Source organism: Rhinolophus sinicus, linkage group LG02 (assembly GCF_036562045.2).
Source record: "Rhinolophus sinicus isolate RSC01 linkage group LG02, ASM3656204v1, whole genome shotgun sequence".
NCBI classification, from domain to species: Eukaryota; Metazoa; Chordata; class Mammalia; order Chiroptera; family Rhinolophidae; genus Rhinolophus; species Rhinolophus sinicus.
Window position 1 is genome coordinate 135,556,039 of NC_133752.1, and position 26,055 is coordinate 135,582,093.

At 37.2% G+C, this 26,055-nt stretch overlaps 1 protein-coding gene and 1 pseudogene across 1 annotated transcript; one reads left to right on the forward strand and one right to left on the reverse strand.

Moving 5' to 3' along the window:
• Positions 1-1,631: 1,631 nt before the first annotated feature.
• YEATS4 (YEATS domain containing 4) lies at positions 1,632-23,019 on the reverse strand. The gene is made up of 7 exons (XM_019749001.2): positions 22,744-23,019; positions 19,610-19,729; positions 16,927-16,993; positions 16,741-16,835; positions 12,588-12,680; positions 12,411-12,498; positions 1,632-2,295 (listed from the first exon to the last, which is right to left on the reverse strand). The coding sequence occupies exons 1-7, from the start codon at positions 22,792-22,794 to the stop codon at positions 2,126-2,128; spliced, it is 684 nt and encodes a 227-aa protein (XP_019604560.1). The 5' UTR covers positions 22,795-23,019; the 3' UTR covers positions 1,632-2,125.
• On the forward strand, positions 3,739-11,757 carry LOC109456551 (V-type proton ATPase subunit D; annotated as a pseudogene).
• Positions 23,020-26,055: the final 3,036 nt, after the last annotated feature.

Below are 26,055 nucleotides of genomic sequence, written 5' to 3' on the forward strand. Positions count from 1 at the left end.
TGGAATTGCTGGGTCATTAGGGTAACTAAGCTTAGGTTTTTGAGGAATTGCCAAACTATTTTTCCAAGTAGCTGTACCATTTTACATTCCCACCAGCAATATAGTAGGGTTCCAATTTCTCATCATCCTTACAACTTTTGTCTTCTTTAAAATTATAGCCACCTGAGTGAGTATGAAGTGGTTATCTTGGGTTCTGAGTTGCATTTTCCTAATCACGTTGAACATCTTCTCGTGCTTATTGGCCATTTGTATTTCTTTGGAGAAATGTTTATCCATCCTCTGCCCATTTTAAAATTGGATTGTCTTTTTATTTTTGAGTCATAAGAGTTCCCTGCACTCCTGGGAGATCCTACTGAGATCAAAGCCAACACAGAAATGAGAGCTGACAGAGGGCAAAATTGAGCCGTGATGCTGTATTTTGAACTCTTGTATTCATCCATGCATAAAGTCAGACTTATCTCCATGAATGTTAGTTCTACGACCAATACATTCTCAGGGGCTAATTTGACTAGAATACGGAAGGATGATCTCCCATGTCAGGATTCCTCAGGTCGAATGAGACTCTTCCCCCATTAGTTTTTCTGATCCATCCCCAGGCCCTAGCCTATACTACAGGCAGAAGAAAGAGGTAGAATCTGAATGACACCTGGCACAATTAAAAGTGCTACCTCCAACACCCAGAGGGCCCCTGGCAGAAACTTTATACCACAGAGACCTTTCCACAACCTCCCTAAGGCTTATAAATGCCACAACTTAAAAAATAAAGTGACAAAGTAAAAAGTCACCAATCCACCATGGAGAAAAAGTGTCTTAAAGTGCTACAGTGGCCAGTTAGGACTCTACAGAGAACACAGAATCCCTGCATTAGGCATAGGCATCGTTGCCATTTTTTAAAATTTTAGTTAGTTTTCAATTATAGTTGACATTCAGTATTATATAGTTTCAGGTGTAAGCATAGTGGTTAGACATTTATGTAACTTACAAAGTGATCCCTCCAATAAATCTTACACCCATCTGACACCATATATATGAACAGTTATTACGTTATTGACTATATTCCTTAAGCTGTATTTCACATCTCTGTGACTATTTTGTAACTACCAATTTGTACTTAATCCTTTCACCTTTTTCACCCAGTCCCCCAATTTCTCCCCCCATCTGGCAACCATCAGTTTGTTCTCTGTATCTGAGTTTGTTTCTGTTGTGTTCGTTTTTTAGATTCCATATATAAGGAGATCATATGGTATTTGTCTTTGACTTATTTCCCTTAGCGTGATACCCTCTAGGTTCATCCACATTGTTGCAGCAAGGTTGCCATTTTGAGGAGCTTTGTAACTTATGTGGATTTGAACAGGAGAGGCTGAGCAAGAAAAGGTAGAGGAATTAGGGTTAGTATGTGAAGGTGATGTACAGCTGCTTCCTACGTGACTTTGGAACATGCATGAGTGATTCAATTTTTCTCTGTGGTAGTTAGGCAGAACACTTAAGCTATAGCTTTGCCAGCAAAGAGCTTCTGTATGCTACAATGGGTGCCAATAAGAGATATGTGATCACAATAGTATGGATATACTATTAACCATGAGAGAGCTCCGGGCGCTTCAAAGAGAAAGAAACACATCATGAAGCAGAAACAGGATCAGTAAACTACATTTATTGAGTATTTACTGGGTACTGGGCACATCAGATACAAAAGAATCAGGATGAGGGCAGGTAAGAACTTAAGAAATTAAATTTACACATTAATTTTACCACTAATTCTAACTAGCAGGGAATTATGAAATTTGTACAAGTTATACTTCATAATGAATTTCTGATGCCTGTTGAAAGGATAAGCTATACATCCTAGTACAATGCAATAAAAAAATTTTAAATGGTGCTTAACATCATAGACTTACCCTAAAATGGGTTCATAAAATGCCTATACAGCATCCATTCTTATTATATACATATATTTCACATTAAAGATTGCTTGAAAAGTACAAATACTACTTTGACCACATTGCTGAGAATCTATGGTCAACAACTACCCATTCAGCAGCCCTAAGAAACGGCTTCTGCAGTCTATTTCTCCTTTGACGTCCACTTTGCTTTCAGTTTAGCTTACTATCAAGTTCTCTTCAGAGCTTTATATTTCTTTTGTCTGGTCATCTTCTTCGAGTTTCCTAATTTCATTTTTTAAACAATTTATAGTTTCACGACTTGCTTTTAATCTCTCCTTAAGCTCTGCAATTTCAAAGCTTGTTTTTTTTTTCGCAGCTTCCAATTTTTCTCTGGTTTTCACTTCAAGTTCTGCAACTGAGGAAAACATACTTTTATTGACTTATTTCATTTTTCTTATATAACTAAGATATGTCATAGAGTAATAAATAAGGCATTTCCTGAGGTCAGTGTTTCCATGATGAAATGTGCACAATTTAAGATATATAACATTACACATAGGGGTGTGGACAAGAAAGTCTGAACTCCCAAGAGAGGATCTCAGATGTTTTCTATAACTAAGAATGAAATTCTGGCCACTAATATTTAAATTCATAGTAAAAATTTTAAGACACAATATCCTTGTTTTTCTCCATACACATATTAATTTGAAAATAAGGGGACACATAATGCAAGAGACATTCAGCTAATAAGAACACTAAATGTATATAGTATACATACTATACATACATACATACAGGTAAAAATTACATACACTCAGGTAAAACTTACATAAACAGAATCACACTGGTAAATGAACCCCTATCTTTTTTAAAAAAAAAGATAGCAATAACTGTCTAGGTTTGAATTGCAGCCCTACTGTTTATTAGCTGTGCTACTCCAAGTAAGTTATTTATTATCTCTATGCTCATTTCTAAAATGGAGATTATAATAGCAAACACCTCATAATATTATTTGTTGAGATTTTAAATGAATTCATGTATATAAGAGTCTAGAATACTATCTGGCACATAAAAAGTGTTATTAACTACTATTATAACAGGGAACATTAAATGACATTTAAAACATTCTAGCTGGCTACCTAACAAATTACTAAAGAAAATATCACTACTGCAAAATAAAATATATCTATTTAAATATTCCACTTGGATAATGTAGCACTGTTTTACAAAGAAAAATCTGTATTTTCATCCAACATTTCCATCTTGTGGATATTTCCGGTTATTGCTGCTGCTGACTAGTTAAGCATAGTTCTACTTTTGCTGATATAAGATGATCCCTAATTGGAAGCAGCTAGGTTTTGTGAAAAAAACAAAACAAACAAAACACTTTGAAATCAGAAAGACGAGTTCAAATATACTTTTGGCCCCTTATTAGCTAAATCCTGATATCGCTAAGTCTCCTTCAATCTCGTCTTTCTGCATGATATGGTTAAACTATGTATTTTTCAGGGAATTCATGAGGATTAAGCAATACAGTTGGCCCTCCATATCCACAGGTTCTGCATCCGTAGATGGAAAATATTGGGGAAAAAAATGTTATGCTGTTGCTAATGTGTACTATGCAGGTAGGCCTACGATGATTGCATGTACTTTTTTTCCTTGTTATTTCCTAAATAATATAACAACTCTTTACATAGCATTTACATTGTATTAGGTATTATTTAAGTAATCTAGAGATGATTTAAAGTGTACAGGAGGATGTGCAGAGGTTATATGCAAATACTACACTATTTTATATAAGGAGCTTGAGCATATCAGTGGATTATGGTATGCACGGGGGTCCTGGAACCAGTCCCCCATGGATCCAAGTGAAGACGGTATGTATATGTAAAACATCGAGCATGTTAAAAACATGCAATAATGTTTTCTTATTTTGCTCGCTGCTGGTCACTTTTTTTGGTGATACATTTTATAACACATGTAAGTATTTATATTGCCAAAACAATACATATTTTCTTTGTAATTTCTTTTATTGCTTTTATATGTAAAATTATTTTTACCTTTATCAAAAAGAAGAGAGTGTACCTTTTGACCTCCTTCACCCATTTTGTCTACCTCCCACCACTGGCAACCACCAATCCGTTCTCTTTATATATGAGCTTGTTTTTTTGAATTCCACATATAAGATCATACAGTATCTGTTGTTCCCTATCTGACTTATTTCGCTTAGCATAATCCCTCAAGGCTTATCCATGTTGTTGCAAATAGCAAAATTTCATTTTTTTTTTTTTTTTTTTTTTTTACAGCTGAATAGTATTCCATTGTTTATATAAATACATCTTCTCTATCCATTCATCCATCAACGGACACTTAAGTTGTCCCTTTATCTTGGCTACCATAAATAATGCTACAGTGAATATGGGGGTGCATATATCTTTTCAAATTAAGAGTTCTCATTCTTTTTGAATAACCAGAAGTAGAATTGCTGAATCATATGGTACTTCATATGATAGTTCTTTTTTTAAGTTTTGAGAAACCCTCTATACGGTTTTCCATAGTGGCTACATCAATTTACAATCTCATCAATATTGCAAGAGAGTTCCCTTTTCTCCACATCCTCGCCAACACTTGTTTGTTGACTTTTTGATGATAGCCAATCTGACAGGTGTGAAGTGATATCTCATTGTGGTTTTGTTTTGCATTTCCCTCATGATTAACGATGTTGAGCATCTTTTGATGTCTACTGGTGTGTGTATGTCTTCTTTGGAAAAACGTCTATTCAGATCTTCTGTCCAGTTTTTGTTTTGCTGAGTTGTATGAGTCATTTATATATTTTGGATATTAACCTCTCATCAGACATATGATTTGCAACTATCATAGTTTCTCCCATTCAGTAGGTTACCTTTTAATTTTATTGATGGTTTCCTCTGCTATGTAGATGTTTTTAGTTATTGGCTACTGGCCTTTCTTATTGATGTGTAGGAAAGAGCTCTTTATATATTAAAGAAACTAGTCATTTATAATACGAATACATTTTTTCATGGTTTGAAACAGTCTTTAGATTTTGTTTACAGTGCTTTCACGATGAAGAAATTTTTATTCCCTCTTCCATCTTTCCTCACATCAATTAAAAAACATATATTGAGGGGCCGGCCCAGTGGCTGAGGTGGTTAGAGCTCCATGCTCCTAACTCCGAAGGCTGCCGGTTCACTCCCACATTGGCCAGTGGACTCTCAACCACAAAGTTGCCAGTTCAATTCCTCGAGTCCCGCAAGGGATGGTGGGCAGCGACCCCTGCAACTAGCAATGGCAACTGGACCTGGAGCTGAGCTGCGCCCTCCACAACTAAGATTGAAAGGACAACAACTTGACTTGGAAAAAAGGCCTGGAAGTACACACTGTTCCCCAATAAAGTCCTGTTCCCCTTCCCCAATAAAATCTAAAAAAAACCCAACAAAACATACACTGAGTGAAAGGCACTTTGCTAGATGCTGGGGTACAGAGGCAGGAGATAGACAAGGAAGGAAAATGCAGTACAGTGTTGTGAGATAATCACAGGGAGCCGTGGGCAGACTGGATTCATACCAAGGGGAAATGGTATGTGTGTATCAAGGCAGGATTTTTGGCAGTAGTAAAACATGAACTAAGTTTTAAAGAATGAGAAAGGAATTATGTAGATAAGTAGACACAGCAGGCCTGGAAAACAGCACATATACATTTGGGAAATAATAAGAAGTCTGTATGACTGTAACAGTTTTAAATCTAGTCGGGAATACTGACTTAACTCATTTGTCAGAAGGACAGCATTCACTGTAGACATGGATTCTTGCTTTAGTTACACTTTATTTTTTGTCTTTTTTTATGGCTAGGTAGTATTCCATTGTATATATACCACATCTTTATCCAGTCATCTATTGAAGGACACTTTGGTTGTTTCCATGTGTGGCCACTGTGAATAATGCTGCATTGAACACAGTGGTATATAGACGAGTATCTTCACGAATAAGTATTTTCAAATTTTTCAAGTAGATACCCGGAAGACGGATTGCTGGGTCATATGGTTGCGCTAGTCTTAATTTTTTGTGGAACCTCCATACTGTTTTCTGTAGTGACTACACCAATTTACATTCCCACCAACAGTGTATGAAGGTTCCTTTTTCTCCACAACCTCGCCAACACTTGTTATTACTTGTCTTATAGTTACACTTTATTTTTGACAAATGGTAAGATTTCAAAGGGCACAATATATTTGGAAGAAGACCTAGGTTAATTAGCAACAAGATCCTGGGGGAAAACATTTTAAAACTTCTTTTAGCTTGTTCCAGTTTTCCGCTTTCTATATATTACATGCTTACATAAAAAAGAAACATTTCTGTTTTAAATTTCCAAATGAAGCCGCAACTTAGAGTAAATCAAAGAAGGATAATTATTTTTGCAGAGCCAATATAACCTACTGCTTTGAAGCACAGACTGTAAGGCTCTTACACAGAGATAGAACAGCTTATTGGTTAAGAGTACAGCCTCTGTGTTTAAATCCTGGCTGATTTGTGGCAAGTTATCGACTCTATGCTCTAGGGTCTTTACTTACAAAATGGGACTAATAGCACTTTCCTCCTGTGGTTAGTATGGTATTCAATAAGTTAAGAAATGTAAAGCGCTTGTCGAGTACACAGTAAGCTCTCATTAAGTGTTCACTATCATTTTAATTATTCCTTGTAGAAGCAATTATTAAAAGCTAGATCATTAGTGCTTACATTTTCATGGGTTTACTAGCACAAATATCTTTACAAACTTTTAATATGCTTCATAATGAGCAACCTCTATCCTAAGTATTACTCTATCTAAAAATATTACTAAGTTTTTTAATGCCTAAGTTCTGAGGGCTACTTGGGATTTCCTCCAGGCTCTACCACTGTTTAGCTCCATTAACATGGGCAAATTACTTAACCACCCCATGCCTCAGTTTCCTTTTCTGAATGGATTACCTAATAAAGTTATTACAGATTTAAATTTTATACATGAACAGATTTAGAAGAGCACAAACAGTAAGCACTCAATAAACCTGATATCTTATTACCAAATATTGAGTATAATGCCCTCAAATTGGTAAAAGTGTACGTATCTTTTTGCGGCCTTTAATATTCCCAAATTGCTTTCCTAAAAGGCTAAAGCAATTTTTACGCATACAAACAATTCACGAGAATGCAAGGTTTATCACATCCTTACTAGGTACAACAATTAAAGATTCCTTTTGCTAATTTAATTCAAATACAGCCACCTATTATTATTTGGTTTGCATTTTTACAATTACTAGCAGAGTCAAATATTTTCCCATTTTATTCACTAGTGATCTTTTCTTTCATCTGTCTTTTGTCCATTTAGCAATTGAAGTTTGAAATTTTTATTATTTTATTTGTCCATTTTAGTTTTTAAGATATTAATCTTTTGCCATATTTTCTGTAAATTTATGTTTTTCTTTGCCCTGAAGTTAATTTTTTTTTTTTACAAAATCAGGTTTAATTTTCTTTTAATGTGATTTCTTCTAACACCTCAAATTTAAAAAGTCTACCGTAGCCAGGACAGACAGTCATTTCTCTAATTTTTTAAACAATAGGTTGGTTGACTTTAAAAAAACACTTAACTATCTTTAATCAAGCTAGAATTTGTTTTGGTAATGCTATGAAATAATTATCTAAATTAAATTTTCCTCTTAAAATCTTATCAACTGTGCCAGTACAACTTTTGGAATTATCTGTTTCTTCCTTACTGATTTGATACTGCTAAGAAAATAAACTGAAGATAATACTGATATTTACTGATAAAAACTTCCCAAGGTTGTACAGCTCCGTACATAAGCTTTAACACATAAAAATACATTTACATATATAAAAAACACATTTATAGAAAAGCCTTTTTATTAAACACATTATTTATATTTATTATACATTAATTAATTATTAAGTAGTTTTGATGAAAGCACAACACAGTGGTCACTTGAATTTTAAAAGAAAGTTTCCTCTATGAATTGGGCACATTTCATGGTATGGGAGAAAGATCTATGGAGAGGAAATGTCCAATAACAAATTAAAATAACATATTAGGTCCTTTTTTACCTTTTCAAAGTGATCATAAACATATCTGCTTTATGTTCATAACAAAGTAGGCCAGGTAAATATTTTTGCAGATGTAGAAGTGAAGCATACAAGTTTTAAATAAGTATGACTTTAAATTTTAAATGACTACCAAGTGGCAAAATTATAATTAGTATTCAGATCTTTTAACTCCTAGTCATGGGTTTCATAAAAATCAAACAAAACACAGCTATAACCAATAATGGTTAAATATCATTCTCATCCCTCATGCCTTCTTTTACTGGATTACTTCCTTCAACCTAGAAATATACTGGTTTATTTCCCCCTGAAAACACTACCGTCTAGAACCCTTACCCTACTTCTGCTATCACTGCAAGTTCCAAGACAGAGGTGTCCATAGCGCCTCTCTCTCATTTCATTCTCTCCATTTCAACTATCTTTTGCCCTTACTATTCTCTTTCAACTGCTCCTGTTAAGGTCATCAAACACCTCTACCTTACTATTTATATATATGTGTATAGCCCATTTCTTGGCCCTCATCTGACCTGACCTATCAGCTTATAGGACATGGCAAATTACTTTCTTTCTTTTCTTTTTTTTTTTTTTTTTTAAAGATTTTATTGGGGAAGGGGAACAGGACTTTATTGGGGAACAGTGTGTACTTCCAGGCCTTTTTTCCAAGTCAAGTTGTTGTCCTTTCAATCTTACTTGTGGAGGGCGCAGCTCAGCTCCAGGTCCAATTGCCATTGCTAGTTGCAGGGGGCACAGCCCACCATCCCTGCGGGAGTCGAACCGGCAACCTTGTGGTTGAGAGCCCTTGCTCCAACCAACTGAGCCACCGGGGAGCTCAGGGGCAGCTCAGCTCAAGGTGCGTGTTCAAGCTTAGTTGCAGGGGGCGGAACCCACCATCCCTTGTGGGACTCGAGGAATTGAACCGGCAACCTTGTGGTTGAGAGCCCACTGGCCCATGTGGGAATCGAACCGGCAGCCTTCGGAGTTAGGAGCATGGAGCTCTAACCGCCTGAGCCACCGGGCCGGCCCAGCAAATTACTTTCTTGATACACTTTCTGCCCTTGGCTTTAGGACATTACAGACACCTATTTTTTTCTTCCTCCAAACTCACTACTTTTTCTTAATTTCCTATGCTGGTCATCTCCTTAATCTCTAAATGTTGCAGTGCTCATGGCTCAGTCCTTGGACCTCTTTTCGATCTTCACTTACTCCTTTGATGATACCACTGGGCTCACAATTTATAAATCCCTCTGTACATTAATTTTCAAATTTTTATCTTCAGCCTAGATCTCTCCTTTAATATCAGACTTTTGGGTACAATTCCCTTCTCAACATCAACACTTAGATGTCTTACAGGCATCCCACATCCAACATGACCAAAATTGTACTGCTAATCTTTCCCCAAAGTCTGCCTCTCCCAGACTTCCCCATCTCTATAAAAAAATGCAATGACAAATTTTTTGGTTCCTCAGGCCCAAAACCTTAAGAGTCAATCTTTGAACATGTCTCCTTCTCTGACATCTTATTCAAACCATCTTCAAAATAGATTCAGAATCTGACCCCTTCTCATCACTTCCATTGCAATCACTCTGGTCCACCCCAGCCTTCTGTCACATCTAGATTATTGGAACAGCCTCTCTGCTTCTTCCCTTTCTGCTTTACAGTCTATTCTCAACAGAGCAGCCGAGGTAATTGATCTTTTTAAAATGTTAGTCTTACACTTTCACTCTTCTGCTCAAAACCCACAAATGACTTCACCTGTCCGTCAGTTTAATAATTTGAAGTGCTCAGCCCCCCCACAATCCCTATATGATCCAGGCCCCTGGGAACTTCTCTGACCTTATCTCCCACTCCTTTTCCCCTTGTTCATGCGCCTCTCATCACTCTGGCCTCCTTGCCGTTCCTCAGATGTGCCAGGCAAACTCATCTCAGGGCTTCTGCCTTTGCTGCTCCCCCACAGACAGCATTCTTCCTTCAGATAGCCCAGCGCTCACTTCCTTACTCCTTTAGGTATTTGCTCAAATGCCACCACCTCAGGAAGCATCCTCTGACCTGATATTTAAAACTCCAGCCATCTCCTCCCACCAAAGGTGCTCTCTCCCCTGCTTTGTTTTCCTCCATGCTACCTAATCATGACCTCACATGTGTTATCCTATTTATTTAAAGTCTGTCTTCCTCCCACTAGAATGTAAGCTCCATGAGGGCAGTGCTTTTTGTCTGGATTGAACACTGCTGTCCTCAGAACCTACAACAACGCCTGGCATATAACTGGTGCTCAATATATGTTGTGAGCAAATAAATAAAAGACCATTTTATTGAACAGCTGAATGAATGGTGACGTAAATGTTAACACAGGGATGGCAAACAGGTTTCATCTTGAGTGCCAAGTGCAAATGATGGGTAGTAGGTGCATGGAGGGGTGTGTAGAGTATTCTGAGACCATGTCAGCTTAGAGGGAAAATATAAGGTGATTGATTGTCAATGTGGCATTCTGGTACTCTCCACCTTAGTATTAATCTGAAACTATGTAAAATGATATAGGTTGAAAAAAGAGAGAGATAAACTAGTTCACAGTACACAAAAGTATGATTATGTTCTGCAAGGTTCTTTACGCAGACTGTTAGCAAAGACTAGTAAAGAGAAAATGACTGAATGACAGGTTAAGCAAGATTAAAGAAAAGTTATGCTTAAATGTAATTAGGGAGTAAAAATAACAAACAGTATTTCAGAGACTGTGAGAGGCTGTCTTTTACCTTTTTAAAAGTAGGCTGACTTTAGGAACAATTCAAAATATCCCTTTTACTTGTTCTATAGTAATACATCTTATTTTTTAACTCCTAAAAAATTTACCTATATGTAGCATTAGAAAAAAAGTTCCTGGTTACTAACCACACAATCCTTTCACCATTACAGAACACATTATTTTTCAGGATTATGAACTCATGGACAACTCCTGACTCTCACAGAGGAAGGCACTACGGCTGGGTCTGTTGCAGCCACGATTGCCTGGCCAGGGACCCGAGCCAAACAAAGAGTCATCATCAGAATATTGGGCAAAGATTGAACGGAAATACTTCCTTTGTGAATAGCACAGACCATCATGAAAGCTCGATTAAAAGGAGCACAGGACAAGTTGAAACCTCCTGAAGAAAACAATCTGATGCCTTAACTCTTTGACTTCGACAGATTCTAAAGATCACAGAGACTAAAATGTTAATGGGTGAAGTGATGAGAGAAGCTGCCTTTTAACTTGCTGAGGCCAACTTCACAGCAGGGGACTTAAGCACCACAGTATCCAAAACGTAAGTAAAGCCCAAGTGACGATTCAGCAAAGAAAGATAACGCAGCAGGTGTTACTTTGCAAGTATTTGAACATTACCATGAAGGAACTGACAGTTATGCACTGACTGGGTTAGCCAGAGGTGGGGATCAACTGGCTAAATTAAAGAATTATGCCAACGCAATGGAACCACTGGGGGAACTAACCTCGCTGCAGACTACTTTTGCACTTGGATGAAGCTGTTAAGATAGCCAAGAGGCTGGTAAATGCCACTGAATGTGTCATCGTTCCCCAGATCGAATGTACCCTTGCTTGTATCATCACAGAGCTGAATGAGAGTGAGAAGAGTTCTAGGTTAAAGAAAATACACAAGAAAAAGATTCTCAAGGAAAAAGCTGAGAAGCAATTGGAGCAACAGAAGGGAACTGGAAAGGCGACAGAGGCTGTGCATCTTCTGGCTGAAGAGCAGGATAAGGATCTTCTGTTTGAATAATCTTTTCTCCTCTGGTTCTTGCAGAGGCTCTGACATGGCACCATTTTAGTTCACAGGCTTGGTATATGTAGCTGTTTGGTTTTGGCCTAAGAATTTCACTGGTTATAAAATTTCCCTGGATATCCATTTATGGGATTACCTTTGCAGAATCATAATTTCAGCAACCAACCTGCCCAAGAACTTGTAGGATTTGCAAAAGTGTCACCCTATTCCATTTACATCTGTGTTACAAGTGATGGGCTTACCAAGCATATTAGGAAACTCCCCTTAGGAAACAGCAGTGACCTTAGGGCAACCACTGCTGGCGTACTTTTTTCCTACGCACTCGTACACATGGCTGCTGTCTGAGATTGCTGCAGCCATCCCCATGTCACTGTGGTACTTCTCTCCTCAAGCTCTATGAAAACCTTCACTTATTTTTCTTTGCATGACAGGTCTCTGTCTGTCGTGGGAGCAATTTGCCAATTTAGACATGATTATGGTATAAATAGTAAAATGATTAAAAAATGAGTTGTTCTTAAAAAAAAAAAAAAATTAAGGAACCAGAACCTGTATCTGTGCCTATAGGGGGCATTCCCACACGGTGAAGCATCAATTAAAAGGTATTTTGTGTTTCGAAAAAATATATACATACACGAACTCATGGCACTTACATTCTGTTTCATGCTTATAGGCTCCTAACGTTAGCTGACGAGATGTTGTTAGTAACTGCTGCATCATGGCTGTTGGGTCTTGAAATATCTAATGGGATAGAATGAAAAAAAGCCCAATAACTTTAAAGTTCTACAATTTAAAATGCTTTTAAAACTCTCATTACAAAATCTTCTTACCATTTCATCATAGAACTCTGAAACCACTGTCTTTTTTCCCAGCATTGCATTGGTGTCTGACTGAAATAGCTTTAATAAATGATACAGGGTTACCTGTGAAATAAAAAGACATCACGTCTGTGCAATGGTCACCATCATCACTGTGAGACATTGTCATTGCTATAACTGAATTAGAGACTAGCATTAGTAAAGATATCCTATTCAGGATCTTGTCTCAACTACAATTTACTGTGGCAAATCACCCAAACTCTCTGTACTTTTATTTTCCTGTTAGGTATTACTATCCATCCACATCTACTAAACATGAATGTTTTGAAGAGAGTAAGTAAGGATCTGTTACAAAGCATTTCAAGAGGGAGACTATATATAAAAATAACATAAGATACAGCAATGGAAATTAAACTGGGAAATAATTGAGACAAATTCTTTTATTAATACAAGTGAAATTAGATTAATTGTGACAGTTATTCTGTGAAGATTAAAGTTTACACATTTGCCGTGGGGGGAAAAGATTTGATACTTTCAAAAGGAATGACTAATACTAAAATGCTCAGTGAGGGCAAGATAATTTCTTTGGTGATCTATAAGATTATTACATAAGTAACAAACAAAAAGTCAGTGATAATTCACTTTGGCAAGAGCAACATGTCTTCAAAATACTTAAAATCAGGCCTAGTAAGACATCAAAAGAAAAGTTTTACAGCACAATGTGTGATTACTTGAGCAAAATAAAACCCAGCTGGCAAAACATCAGAGTTCATGTTAAAGTTGTATAATAGAAACCAATTCAGAGGCCTCAAAGAATTTTCCAAAACTTTGCTAAAATTATTATAAGGAGCATGCATCAATCATCTGCCATATTTAAAGCAGGTAATTCGACAAATTTCTGGAATAGACACAAGCAGGTGAGACTATGGATAAAACATAACAGGGAAATCCACAACCTGAAACCATGAGGAGGAGAAGCGCATCAGAGGTGGGAGCTAGTGCTCCCAGTGAAGCCCACAGAGGTTCCCAGCTCCACATTGGCAGGTGTAGAAATCGAGAATGCTGTGGGGTAGGTGGGCCTGTTAACCTTCCTTTCTTTTCCCTCACTCATTAACAAAAGAGTATATCCTCCTGTGGAACCTAGAATTTTTCACCCAAACATCAAGTATAAAGTAAAAAATACAGATATTTTCAGACAGCAATGGCTCTGAAAGTATTTCTCAGGCATCCTTTCTGAAGAAATTCCTCCAGCAAAATGTAAAAAGGTTGGAAAGAAAAAGGATCATTAGGAGTTGATAGGCACTATCTAAATTTGAAAAATTCCAACTTAGGGATTTAAATAAATGAGATGCACGGGAGTAATTTCTAGAGGAACTAAAAACAGTAATTGGTTTTCCTGGGGAAAGGGCCAGAGAGATGGGGGGGGGGGAGATTTATGGGTTGAATTGTGTCCCCACAAAAGATATGCTGAAGTCCTAACCCTCACTACCTGTGAATGTGACCTGACTTGGAAATAGGGTCATTGCAGATGTAATCAAGCTAAGATGAAGTTTTTACAGTGGGCCATAATCCAATATGCCTAGTATCCCTATAAAAAGAAACACAGAGACAGGGAGGGAGGGAAGACCACGTGACAATGGAGAGAGAATGAAGTTATGCTTCCAAGGAAATGTGGGGCTACCAGGAACTAGAAGAGGCAAGAAAGGATCCTCCCTAGAGGTTCTGAAGAGAGCATGGCCAACACCTTGATCTGGGGCTTCTGGTTTCCAGAACCATGAGAATAAATTTCTGTTGTCTTTAGCCACTTGGTTTGTGGTACTTTATCATGGCAGCCATAGGAAACTAATATAAAAAATTTGTACTTTTTATTTTAAAAACCATGTGTATGTCTGACTTTTATAATTTCAGGAAAATTTAAAACTACATCATAAAACTGTCATTCCCTAAATTTATTATTTAGACTCCCAGAGGCATTCATGCAGATATAGGCAATGAAAAATTTCAAGCCAGATGTCTCCAATTTTGAGCAGTGTTTGAAGATTCGTAAAGCAATGAAAATGTCTATGCTTTTCACAGAGATATTTCTAGGCATAAAAATCCAATTTTAGCATTTTGCTTTTTGAAACAACCATTCCTTTTTCAATGGCTTGACCTATAGTAGGTTACTGGATAACAGAAGTAAATCACAAGTTACCCATGTCTTTCTTTTATGTTTTAAATAAACCACCTTAATATGACTTATTTTCTGTAAGAGCCAACTAATGAAAAAGTATAATCGTTTCATTATACTAAAAGAACACTACAACAGTTTTGGGGGAATAAAATTCAGGCCTATGTAGAGCTATCTATATATGAAAACTTTTTCAATAAATTAATCACTACAGGAGTGCAAAATATCATATATTATCTTCCTTTTCCAAGAGTGGATTTTGAAAACTGTCTCATAATGAGGTTACATGATATAAAAATTTCTTTCCGAGATGTATTTTCCAATTGGCGTTGAGGGGGAGACAACAAATGAGGAGACAGGTAAGGCTGCATATTTTCAAAATAAAAATGAATTCAAAACAATCTTACAAAGTTAAAAAGAGCTTCTGCTCTAGTAATATCACCAACTTCTCGTTCTCCCTCCCTCTCAGTAACTGAAGTCTGTGCTCTATTTTCATTAAGGATAGGAACAGTGTTTCATCTTTGTATCATGATATTTGACCAATATCTTGCAAATTATGGATATTTAATACTTTCTTGCCAAAGAGAATGTAATGTTTGTGAAAGTATTCTAGAAGGATAACAATAATGGTAGGAGATCTGGAAACCTATCACATGGAAAACATTTAAATGAGCCACAGATGTTTATTCAGGAGAAAAGAAAACTAATGTATGAATAGTTATTAATAAAAAGTTCCAGGAAGCTTAAAATAGAGCGTTCTTAGAACTAGAACTACCCAAACCTGAACAGGATGTCTCACTTAAGGACAGAAGTCAATATCCTCCACGCTGAAGACAGCAAGTCCAAAGGAGATTCTTATCTAAGAGATGGCTTGAAGGAATTCCTCCCTAAGGAGAGTAAGGCCGAGGTCAATGGGTCTACATCTTACTGCATCAAAGTCGCCTGTGCGCTGGCCCCTCCCCAAACCTACTGGATCACTTTCCAGAGGATGAGGCCCAGGAGTCTGGATTTTTAAAAAACACCTCAGGTACTTCTGATGCAGCCAGTTCGAAACTAATTCTCTGAACCACTGGCCCAGGTCATGCTTAACTCCTCTGAAAGCACATACAATTTTAAAAATGTAATCTCATAATTAAAGTGTAAATGTTTGGTGCTAAAGGAATGAGCTGAATTTCTCAAGATGAAAATTAATGGTAATGAAAGTCAAAGCCCTGAAAATGGAGTTAAACACCAGCCATACAAACGTGAAAGGAGAGAGCCATAACTGAGCTGTCACCCAATAGGTTTAAAAACAAAATGTTTAGTGGTTTTAGTCAAAAGAAAGAGTAATGGAAAGTGTGAGGCCTGAATGTAAATACATGAATTCAAAAACCAGCGGTGCTACAACTGAGCACGTGACTTGAGCTCCAAGCCTTAGTATTCTCACATCTAAAATGAGGGTATCACCAACCTCACCAAGGTGCTGAAGGATCAAAGTGAAAGCTTCAAGGGACTTTTTACGTTATTAAGCAACAATCTGACAAGAAGAAATCAAAAGATGAAAAAGTCTGTGGTTATACAAAAGCATTCGTGAATAAGATATAAAGAAAAGCTGCTGGTATTGATGGCAGCTTGAAAAAAGCAAAAAGACTGTTTCTAGGGCTTTTAACTATAAAAAACTGGATACTCTCATTTCAGGCAGCATATGGATTCAACTTGTTTATTACTAATGAATTTTAATTTTTTTGCTGTAGTAATCATACGATTTCCATGGTTTCTTTCCAATAAATGTTCACATTGTATTCCTCCTATCTATATTGAAAAATAAAAGTTTTGGAAGGCACTTTCTTAAAAATGAAAAATCTTAATTCATGGCAACATACACCATGTCATAAGCTTACATAAAGTATATCTGAATACAAATGTCAACATATCACAAGCTCTTCATTAAGTAGTGTTACATTTTCGCAATTACTAAAAATCTATTTTATATTTGCAAAGATTACCATTACTCACAGGTCTTTCATTAGGATCAATGAAAAATATTTTGATGATTATTTCGAATTCACCCCATCCCGTTTCAGTAATTTCATATGGAGGCTTAGTAACAACTGAAAAGAGAGGAAAAAAAATTATAAATTACTAATAGTTTCCTAGCTCTTTTTAAATTTGTATATTATAAATAAAAAAACTGTACTGTACCTCTTAAAGGATTGCCATAGCTTTCGTGTAATTTAAATTGGATTTTCTTCACATACGCTGACATATCCTAAAATACAGAGGAATTAATTAGTTCTGCCATAGACTTAAAAAAAAAAACTAGTAGGGAAATACACTGAGCATATGTACCTAATTTTAGAAAATACACTTCCCCTCAAATATTATGGAATCCAATTTTCTACAAAAACATGAGTTATACCTGAGAGATATAGTACACTTCCAATATTTTTTAAAGAAATAACCATATAAAACAAAGCAAATCTAAGAATTAATAAGTTTAAAGAGCAAAATTACATTATATAAAGCTAAGGTCGACTAAACTAAGGAACCTAAAACTGTTGCTCCTTTTGTTAATTTTATTTTGAAGCACAGGAGCATATTCATTACTTCTGGCACATAAAAGGGATTCTCCCAGTGAATATGGCTTTTTCAAAAATAATTCATTATAGAAAAATAGGAAAACACAAAACAGAATAAGTCGCACTAAATAGTAATGTTTATTAATCTTTTTATTTGCTTTCAGGAATTTTTTGTGCTTATTATCTACATGTATATTTTTAAATTGGAATCATACTGTAATGATATATTAATATGTGCTTTCATCACTTAACATTATATTGTGAACATTTTTTTTGAGGCAGATTTTCATAAGTGTCTTTGAAGATTCTTTTGGAAATACTTTCATTCATTTTTTTCTACAAACACTAGTGACTACCAATATTGGGTACCGGATGCTACAATGGTAAATAAGAGTCTGATCCTCAAGATCTCCCTGTGGAATAGGGGGGCAGACAAGAAAATCAGCATTTCAGTGTAATCTGTGTTATGAAGGTGTGAGGAACAAGACCATAGGAGGGGCACCGAACAGTTTTTGGAGATCAAGAAAGTAGTTCTAAAGAAAATACACTGGAATTAAGACCTAAAGGAACAGTGAGGCTCGAGTCAGTAGGAATGAAGGAAGGAATGAAGAGGTGTTAAGAGTGTTCCTTTGAGAAATTGAGAGTAATTTAATATTGGTAGAGTGTAGGTATAAGGAAATGATGAGGCAAACACAGACAAGGTATAATGCTGCGGAGACAGGATAGGGAAAGATCCTGACATGCTTTCTAAAATATGATAATCTTAACTTTATCATGAGGACAATAGGTAATCATTGAAAGTTTTTTTAAAAATAACAGCTTTATTGAGACACTCACATACCACACAATTCATCTATATAAAGTGTAGCATTCACTCGTGTTTAGTATATTTACAAAGTTGTATAATCATCACCATACTCAATTTCAGAACATTTTTATCACACAAAAATAAACCCCATACCCTTAGCATTCACTCCTAAATCCCTCTTCCTCCTACCCAATTGCAACCACTAAGCTATTTTCTGTGTCTATGGATTTGTCTATTCTGGACATTTTATAAAAATGGAATCATACAATATGCGGCCTTTTGTGTCTGGATTCTTTCTCTTACCATAGTATTTTAAATTTCTAAATAGTATTTCTAAATAGTATTTCTAAATCTCTCCACGTGGTAGTAGCATGTGTCAATACATTATTTCTTTTTATTGCCTAATCATACCCCCTGTACGGATGCACCACATTGTATTTATTCATCAGTTGAGAGACATTCGGGTTATTTCCATTTTTTGAACTATTATGAGTAATGCCACTACGAACATGCATATACAAGTTTTTGTGTGGACTTTGAAAGGTTTAAACAGAGGAATAGTTTATTCATTCAATAAGTATCTGTTGAATACTTACTATGTCCTGGCTACATTCCAGGCATTAGAGCTTCAGCAACAAAACAAAATTACCAGCAGCCAGATTATATAGCAATTTTGTCTTTTATCTTCTCTGATGGTTTTATTACCAAATTATCACTTAAAAATTAACTACTGGGGGCGGGCGGCCAGTTGGCTCAGTGGTTAGAATGCAGTGCTCATAACACCAAGGTCACCAGTTCAATTCCCACATGGGCCAGTGAGCTGCGCCCTCAACTAGATTGAAAACAACGACTTGATATGAAGCTGATGGGTCCTGGAAAAACACTGTTCCCCAATATAAATTAAAAAAATAAAATAAAATATAAAACTAAGTACTATTGGGCAGCCAGAAGACTCGGTTGGGGCATGCGCTCTCGACAGCAAGGTTGCTGGTTCAATTCCCACATGGGACAGTGGGCTGTACCCCCTGCAACTAAAGACTGAGGGTGGCAACTGGACTTGGAGCTGAGCTGTGCCCTCCACAACTAGATTGAAGGACAATGACTTGGAGCTAATGGGCCGTGGAGAAACACACTGTTCCCCAATACTCCCCAATAAAATTAAAAAAAAAAATTAACTACTATTCCTGAAACACCTGATCAAATAAATACTAGGCTAAGGTAAGCCGTGGTGATTGGAAGATGTGCTATGTTTATAACGTAATTCTTGTTACTGTAACTTAATTTTAATTAGAAAATATTTTTGGAAAAATTGATTTCTACTGAACAGTTATATGAAGATAACAGCTCTCACTTTATTCTTTCAACTTTTTTTGGGGGTAACATTTCTAAAAAGGACCAATTATATAATCAGAAAGTCACTATAAAATAATACTGCAATTTATCTTCAATCAAGACAAACTATAGCTTCAAAAAAGTTATAGGAAAAAGCAGTGCCTACCTCATTTCTATATGGTTTTACATATACTGTCCACTGATGGGTATGTCCATCCTCTTCTCTTTTCTTTCCAAAATATCGAGCAACATTACCATAAACTATTGGTTTAACGATAGTAACCCCCTACAAGAAAGATAATTTAAAAACCAATTAATATTGTATCATTACCCATATAAACAGAATAAGAGCTCTGAAAGCTTGTTTTATGAAATGGCAGACAATCTAACAACCTCAAGTTTGCTTATAAAATGGAATTCTCTCAATAAAACAATTATCCTCATTTCATATTAATACAAATAACTAAACACCAGATTAATTACAATGTTCCCACTTTGAAAAAGTCTATTTAAAACATGTAAAGTACTGTGAGGATTTTTCTGAAAAGAAACACAAAAGGCTCTTTATTCACAAAGTTTAAAGTAACACTCTGGAATAAAGACTGCCAATTTCGACTGCCATCACCTGATGGTAATGTCCTTATTTATCAGCTCATAGCAGTTTTTTCCAAAGCACAATACAAATATTAAAGGCAATTTGGGAAAGGATTTTAGGTAGAATAAGAGCAAACATATTTAATTATTTATGTGTTTACTTTAATCAATATTAGAAAAACCATAACTACAACTAGCAACTCAAACCCACAATTTCAAAAATATTAATGCTTAGGAAAGGGCTTTTTAAAAATTATGATCTACGGGGCGTGGCCGGTTAGCTCAGTTGGTTAGAGCGTGGTGCTGGTAGCACCAGAGATGCCAGTTCGATCCCCGCATGGGCCACTTTGAGCTGTGCCCTTTTTAAAAATAAATAAATAAATAAAATAATTGATCTAAATAAGAATGTTAAATATTACAGTCAGATTCAGATAATGATAACGTGGCACTTGGATGATGGATGCTTGTTTAACACTGGCCAATGGTATGATTGCTACATTTGTGCTCAGTTCTGAGATGTACAGACATGTTTCTCATCACATCGTGTAAGTGTAAATGCAGCGAGTGTTGACAGATTATGATGGAGAGAAAAAATTTCAAGTGAAGACAAAATGCTGCAATGTTGCAATGAATTTGAGACCAATTGTTCAATAGTAAGAAATGTATCTGAAGGTCAAAGAGCAAGATAGACCAGACCACATGTGAAAAATGCTGTGCCAATGTAATCAACAATAAGAAATGAGGAAAAGCAGTGAACAAATGAAAAAACTTTAAATTGTGGCTGGATAACTAACAAATCCAATACTTTTAGCCTAAAGTTAGTTCAGAAGAAGGCAAACAGTTTGTAGGAGAACTTAAATAATCACAGTAAGGGTCTGACACTTTTGTGGTAACCGATGGGGACTTCGGTTCAAGGCCTGAATGAATGAGTACAAGGAGTCATAGCGTGGTAAGTGGATAATAGATCCCACAATTGCTATAGTGTTGGTAGGAAGTCGCAAAGTTCCTCAATGGTAAAAGGGGCTCAACTGTCAACAGACTTTCTACCTGGATGAAATTTACCTAATTGGAAAAAGATGCCTACAAGACCACATACATAGTAACTAGAGAACTAAGGCCCTAATTTTAAAGCTTTACATGACTAATTCACACCCCTCTTTGGTGGAAAAGCATTTGAGGACCACAGGCCTAATCTCCTCACATTACTTTGGACTTAAACTTAGAAACTTTTAGAACTTAACGTGATTATAAGTATAGAAAGTTCTTTAAGTTCTTCTACAAAACCTGTTTTAACCCTTTGTTTGGTAACACATACTTTCCTATCAGTGCAAAACCTTGCCCAAGGACGGGGGTTATCACTGTGTGAGGGATATAAACCATAAATGTCTATTACATTGTTTTGTACACATGAAACTAATTTAAAAAAAAAACAAAAAAAAAAAACCTTGCCCAAAATGCTGGGCAAAACATGTATGTTTAGGAAGCTTCTCCAGTACTACCATGTTTCCCGAAAATAAGACCTAGCCGGACCATCAGCTCTAATGCGTCTTTTGGAGCAAAAATTAATATAAGACCCGGTATTATATTGTATTAATTATACCCAGTCTTATTGTAAAATAAGACAGAGTCTTATATTAATATTTGCTCCAAAAGACGCATTAGAGCTGGCATTAGAGCTGACGGTCCGGCTAGGTCTTATTTTCAGGGAAACATGGTATGAGTTTTACCTGGCATCTCTTTCTCCTTACAATAAATTCCAGTAACTTTTGAAATTTTCAGAGAACTCCCACTCAACATGTGATATTAAAGGGCTGTGTAGGACAGTTGTAAACACAGTATAATTAAAATTATGTACAAACAATATGACATAAGGATTCTTCAAAATTGATTAGATTGGTGCAAAAGTGGGTGATTTCTTTTTCTAAAAAATTTCCTTTCTGCGAGGAATAAAAATCATAAGGCACAAAAATAGGGGTTACGTTGGAAACCCAGTGGGTCCTGCCTTAATGTAAGACAGTGGGAGGGAAATATGCCACCGTGTCAAACATTACGTTAGGCTCTATGATAATAACTTAAAAAACAAAAGAAGCTAACATTTATGCCAGGCAGCGCTCTGTGCATGCCTTGATTAGTTATCCTGGCTGTAGGTTTGGGGCTTTGGAAACAGCATGAACTTGGGCAAGTTTCCTGACATGCTCGAGCCCCTAGTTCTTTAGTTACCGCTCTTGTAAATACTGCCTGTGGAAGGCTGCTGTAAGGGGCTGAGTCAGAGAATCGGGTCAAGCTTTTCGCCACTGTGCGCGGCACCGCGGCAAGCGAGTGTCAAATATTTGCTCGTTATTATCTTCACAGCCAGGGGGGTGGCACCCCCAGCTTACCGGTGACCTGGGCTGGCAGCACCGCTGCCGCGAGTTCCCAGCTCGGAGTGGCTGGTTTCCTCCGCAGCCATGTCCGGCTTTCCCAAGCCACCACCATGTTTGTTTTTCAGTGGGGATGGAAGGGAGGTGGTGACGCTGTGAAGATGGGGCCCAATGAAACACTGCTCTTCCCTCCGAGGCTGTGACTCGCTCTCCGACTAGAAACCACGGTTCAAACCGAGGCGAGAAGGCGCGAGAGGGAAACCGGCGGGCCCTCCCCACGCAGGGCTGGGAGGAGCCGGGGCGCAGAGAGCCCCTCCCGGATGGGAGGCGCGGGCCGGGCACTGACCTTCACTCTCCCGCCGGAGTCAGGCCCAAATTCGGCCATTCTCTTGAACATATTGTCCTACGGAAGAAGCCGCCGCCGCCGCCGCCAAGGAAAGAGACCGAGGCCGGCGGGGGTCGCCGCTCCCCTCAGAGGCCCCGCTCCTCCTGCGCGGACCCAGGCGGAGGCTTTCTGGCCGAGGGAAGGCGAGTCACTGACGCCCGCGAAGACGAGGAACCGCCAATTACTCGCCGCGGGCGCTGTCCCAGAAGCCCATTCAGCCCCGCGCGGGTGGCACACGGAACGGGCGGGGCGGTGGCGACGCTGTGCGCAGGCGCGACGAGTGCGCGCTCCCTGCGCACGCGCCGGGCCGTTGCTCTGCGGGTCTTGGTGTCCGGGCTCCGCTGGCGCGCGTGAGTCTCGGGCGAGCCTGTCGCCAGTGCCCTTAGCTTCGTAAGGACCGAGAAATGGCTTTTGGTGGGAATACTTGTCATGGCCAAAGCGTTCCAATTCTGAAACCAAGTTCATGAAATTTACGCGCTCACGCACAACTTTTCGTTCTCTACACCCAGACCTCAATGCTTGAACCGGCTATTTTCTTATTCATCCCCTTCTTCCTTTCCTTACTTCTCTACTCAGTTTGGAATCCAAGGTGCATGACTGGACACAAACCTACCCCCCACTTCATTGCCCTTCTGTGGTCCGAACTACTTTGCAGATTAGTGCAGTGCTAAATTAATGGGCTTCAATTTAGTTCAAGTCTTAAGTGCTGGCCAGGGGTTCGCTCCCTTTTTTTTGTTTGAAATTACGTAGAGCTATTCTAAACGTTTCCCTACGTTCCTCGAACCTCCAACTCTGACACCAACCCTCTCGTTCTTAGAGAAACCCAATGAAACTGACTCAAACCAGTGAAACTGTACTTCAACAAAGTACACATGGCCAAATCCACATAGGCCCTAATTTTTTAGTTTCCCACCCCAAAATTTAAGTAGATAATCAAGGATTACCAAATAACAGAAATGCCTTTAATATCAAAGATATAATCCAAAATAAAACGACAGGTTAGAGGAAACAGAAGTAAACTAAAAACAAGTCCAAATTATTATTATATTCAGATAAAATAAATAGTAAATATGACACAATACAATGAAAAAACATTCAGAGGACAAAAAAGATCCATTGAAAATTTAAAATATGATAGCAGAAATGAAAAACTCAATAAAAAGATTGGACAATAATATCAAAGAAACTTCCCAGAAAGAGCAAAAGGCAGAGATGGAAAATAGGAAAGAAAAGATAAGAACATCTGTATTAATTTGCTAGGTCTGCCATAACAAAATACCATAAGCTGGATGGCTTAAACAACAGAAATTTATTTTTTCACAGTTGTGGAGGCTAGAAATCCAAGATCAAGGTGTTGTCAGGTTTGGTTTCTTATGAGGCCTCTCTCCTTGGCCTGCAGATGGTCGCCTTCTCGCTGCATTGTCACATGGCCTTTTCTCTGTGTGCGGGCATCCCTGGTGTCTCTTCTTCTTATAAGGACACAGTCCTATTGGATTAGGACCCCACCCTGATGACCTCAGTTACTCTAAATTACCTCTTTGAAGGCCCTGTCTTCAAATATATAGTTACATTGGGAATTAGGGCTTCAACAAATGAGTTTTACAGGGACAGATAACTACATCAGAGGACCAGCCTAGGAATTCCAAAGAGAACAAAAAAATGGAAGGAAGGAAATAATAAACGACACAAGAAAGTTTTCCAGTACTCAATGATACTAGTTTCCAAACTGAAAGAGCCTACCAAGCACCCAGAACAAAGTGGAAGACAGATCCACATCAAGGCACATCACTGTGAACTTTCAGAATATTGGAGGTAAAGAGAAGATCCCATATACGTCCAAGTTATAAAGACACCAAAATAAGAGTGACCTCAGATTGTTCAGTAGCAACATTGGAATATAGGGAGCAATGCAGTTTCCTAGATTGGGTTCCCTAGGCAGTCCTATTGCAATGGACCACCTTCAAAATTTTGAAGGAAAATTAATTCCAACTTAGTTTTCCATACCCAGCAAATTTCAACCAAGTGTGTGAATAGAATAAAACAATTTCTGACATGCTAAGTCTCAAAAAAAAAAAAAAAAAAAAAGTACCTCTCTTGTACTCTTCTGCAGGAAGAATTTAGATATGTGATCCTCCAAAATGAGGGAATAAACCAAGAAGGAGGAAATTATGAAATGCAGGAAACACAATAAATATCAAATATGAAGAGAAGAGAATCCCAAGATGATGCTGAAAGAAAGAACCCAGGATGATAGCTATGTGTTAGGTATAGACAACAACCAGTCCCACTTAGAATTGGTCAGAAAACTTTGGGAATTACTGCTTTAGAAAGATGAAATTGACAAAATTCTAGCTGAATCTGAAGACTTGAGAGGAGATTTAAATATTGGACCTAGAGTTTGGGAGTTGAACGAATGAGTTTTGCAGGGACAGATAACTACATCAGAGGACCAGCCTAGGAATTTGAGGGAGAACAAAAAAATGACTGACACATACACAGAAAACTAAGCAAATTTAAGAGTCATGCCTTTATTACCCCTAGGGCAAATAAAATCTTGTATAAGAGAAGAAAGTAATTTTATTTATGCCTATGTAAAATACTGAGTATTGACTTAATGAAAAATAATATACATTGGAAATAAAATAATTACATTGGAAGAATGAGCTTTGGGGAAGGGTGCCGTGTGTTGGAGATGGGGAAGGAGGAAATAGAGCTTAATCCTTAACTTCCATAATGTGGAAGTCAATATAATAAAATGGAAAAATCAAGAAGGAGCAATAAAAGCATAATACTTAAAAGCATGGAAGTCAATATAAAAATATTAATATTAAGCTAAAAGAGTAGAAAGTGGTTGCATGTGAAGGGGGAGAAATACGGAGGTACAGCTTTCATAACAAACCTTGTAGAACTATTTACTCTGTAAATATTGAAAATTTATAAACTTGTTAAAATTTAAAATGATTTTAAAAGATAATTTGCATAATAGACATGCATTTACTTGAAAACCATGTCTATGAATGATAGCAGTCACTCTTGATTATAATTTTTAGTAATTCCTTTTAGCAGTTTCTAAGAAAATATTTTAAAAATGAATTTGCTAAATAGAAGTGCAAGAAATGTGCTCTTGGGCTTTGTTATAATTAGTGCCCCATGATGAGCTCAGTTATCATCTGGAGTATCACTCTACATTTCAAATAATATCCTGGAGTGAAACTAAGCAACATAGGAATTGAGTTTCATTTTTAAGTGATCAAATATTGATTTTGATTTTTA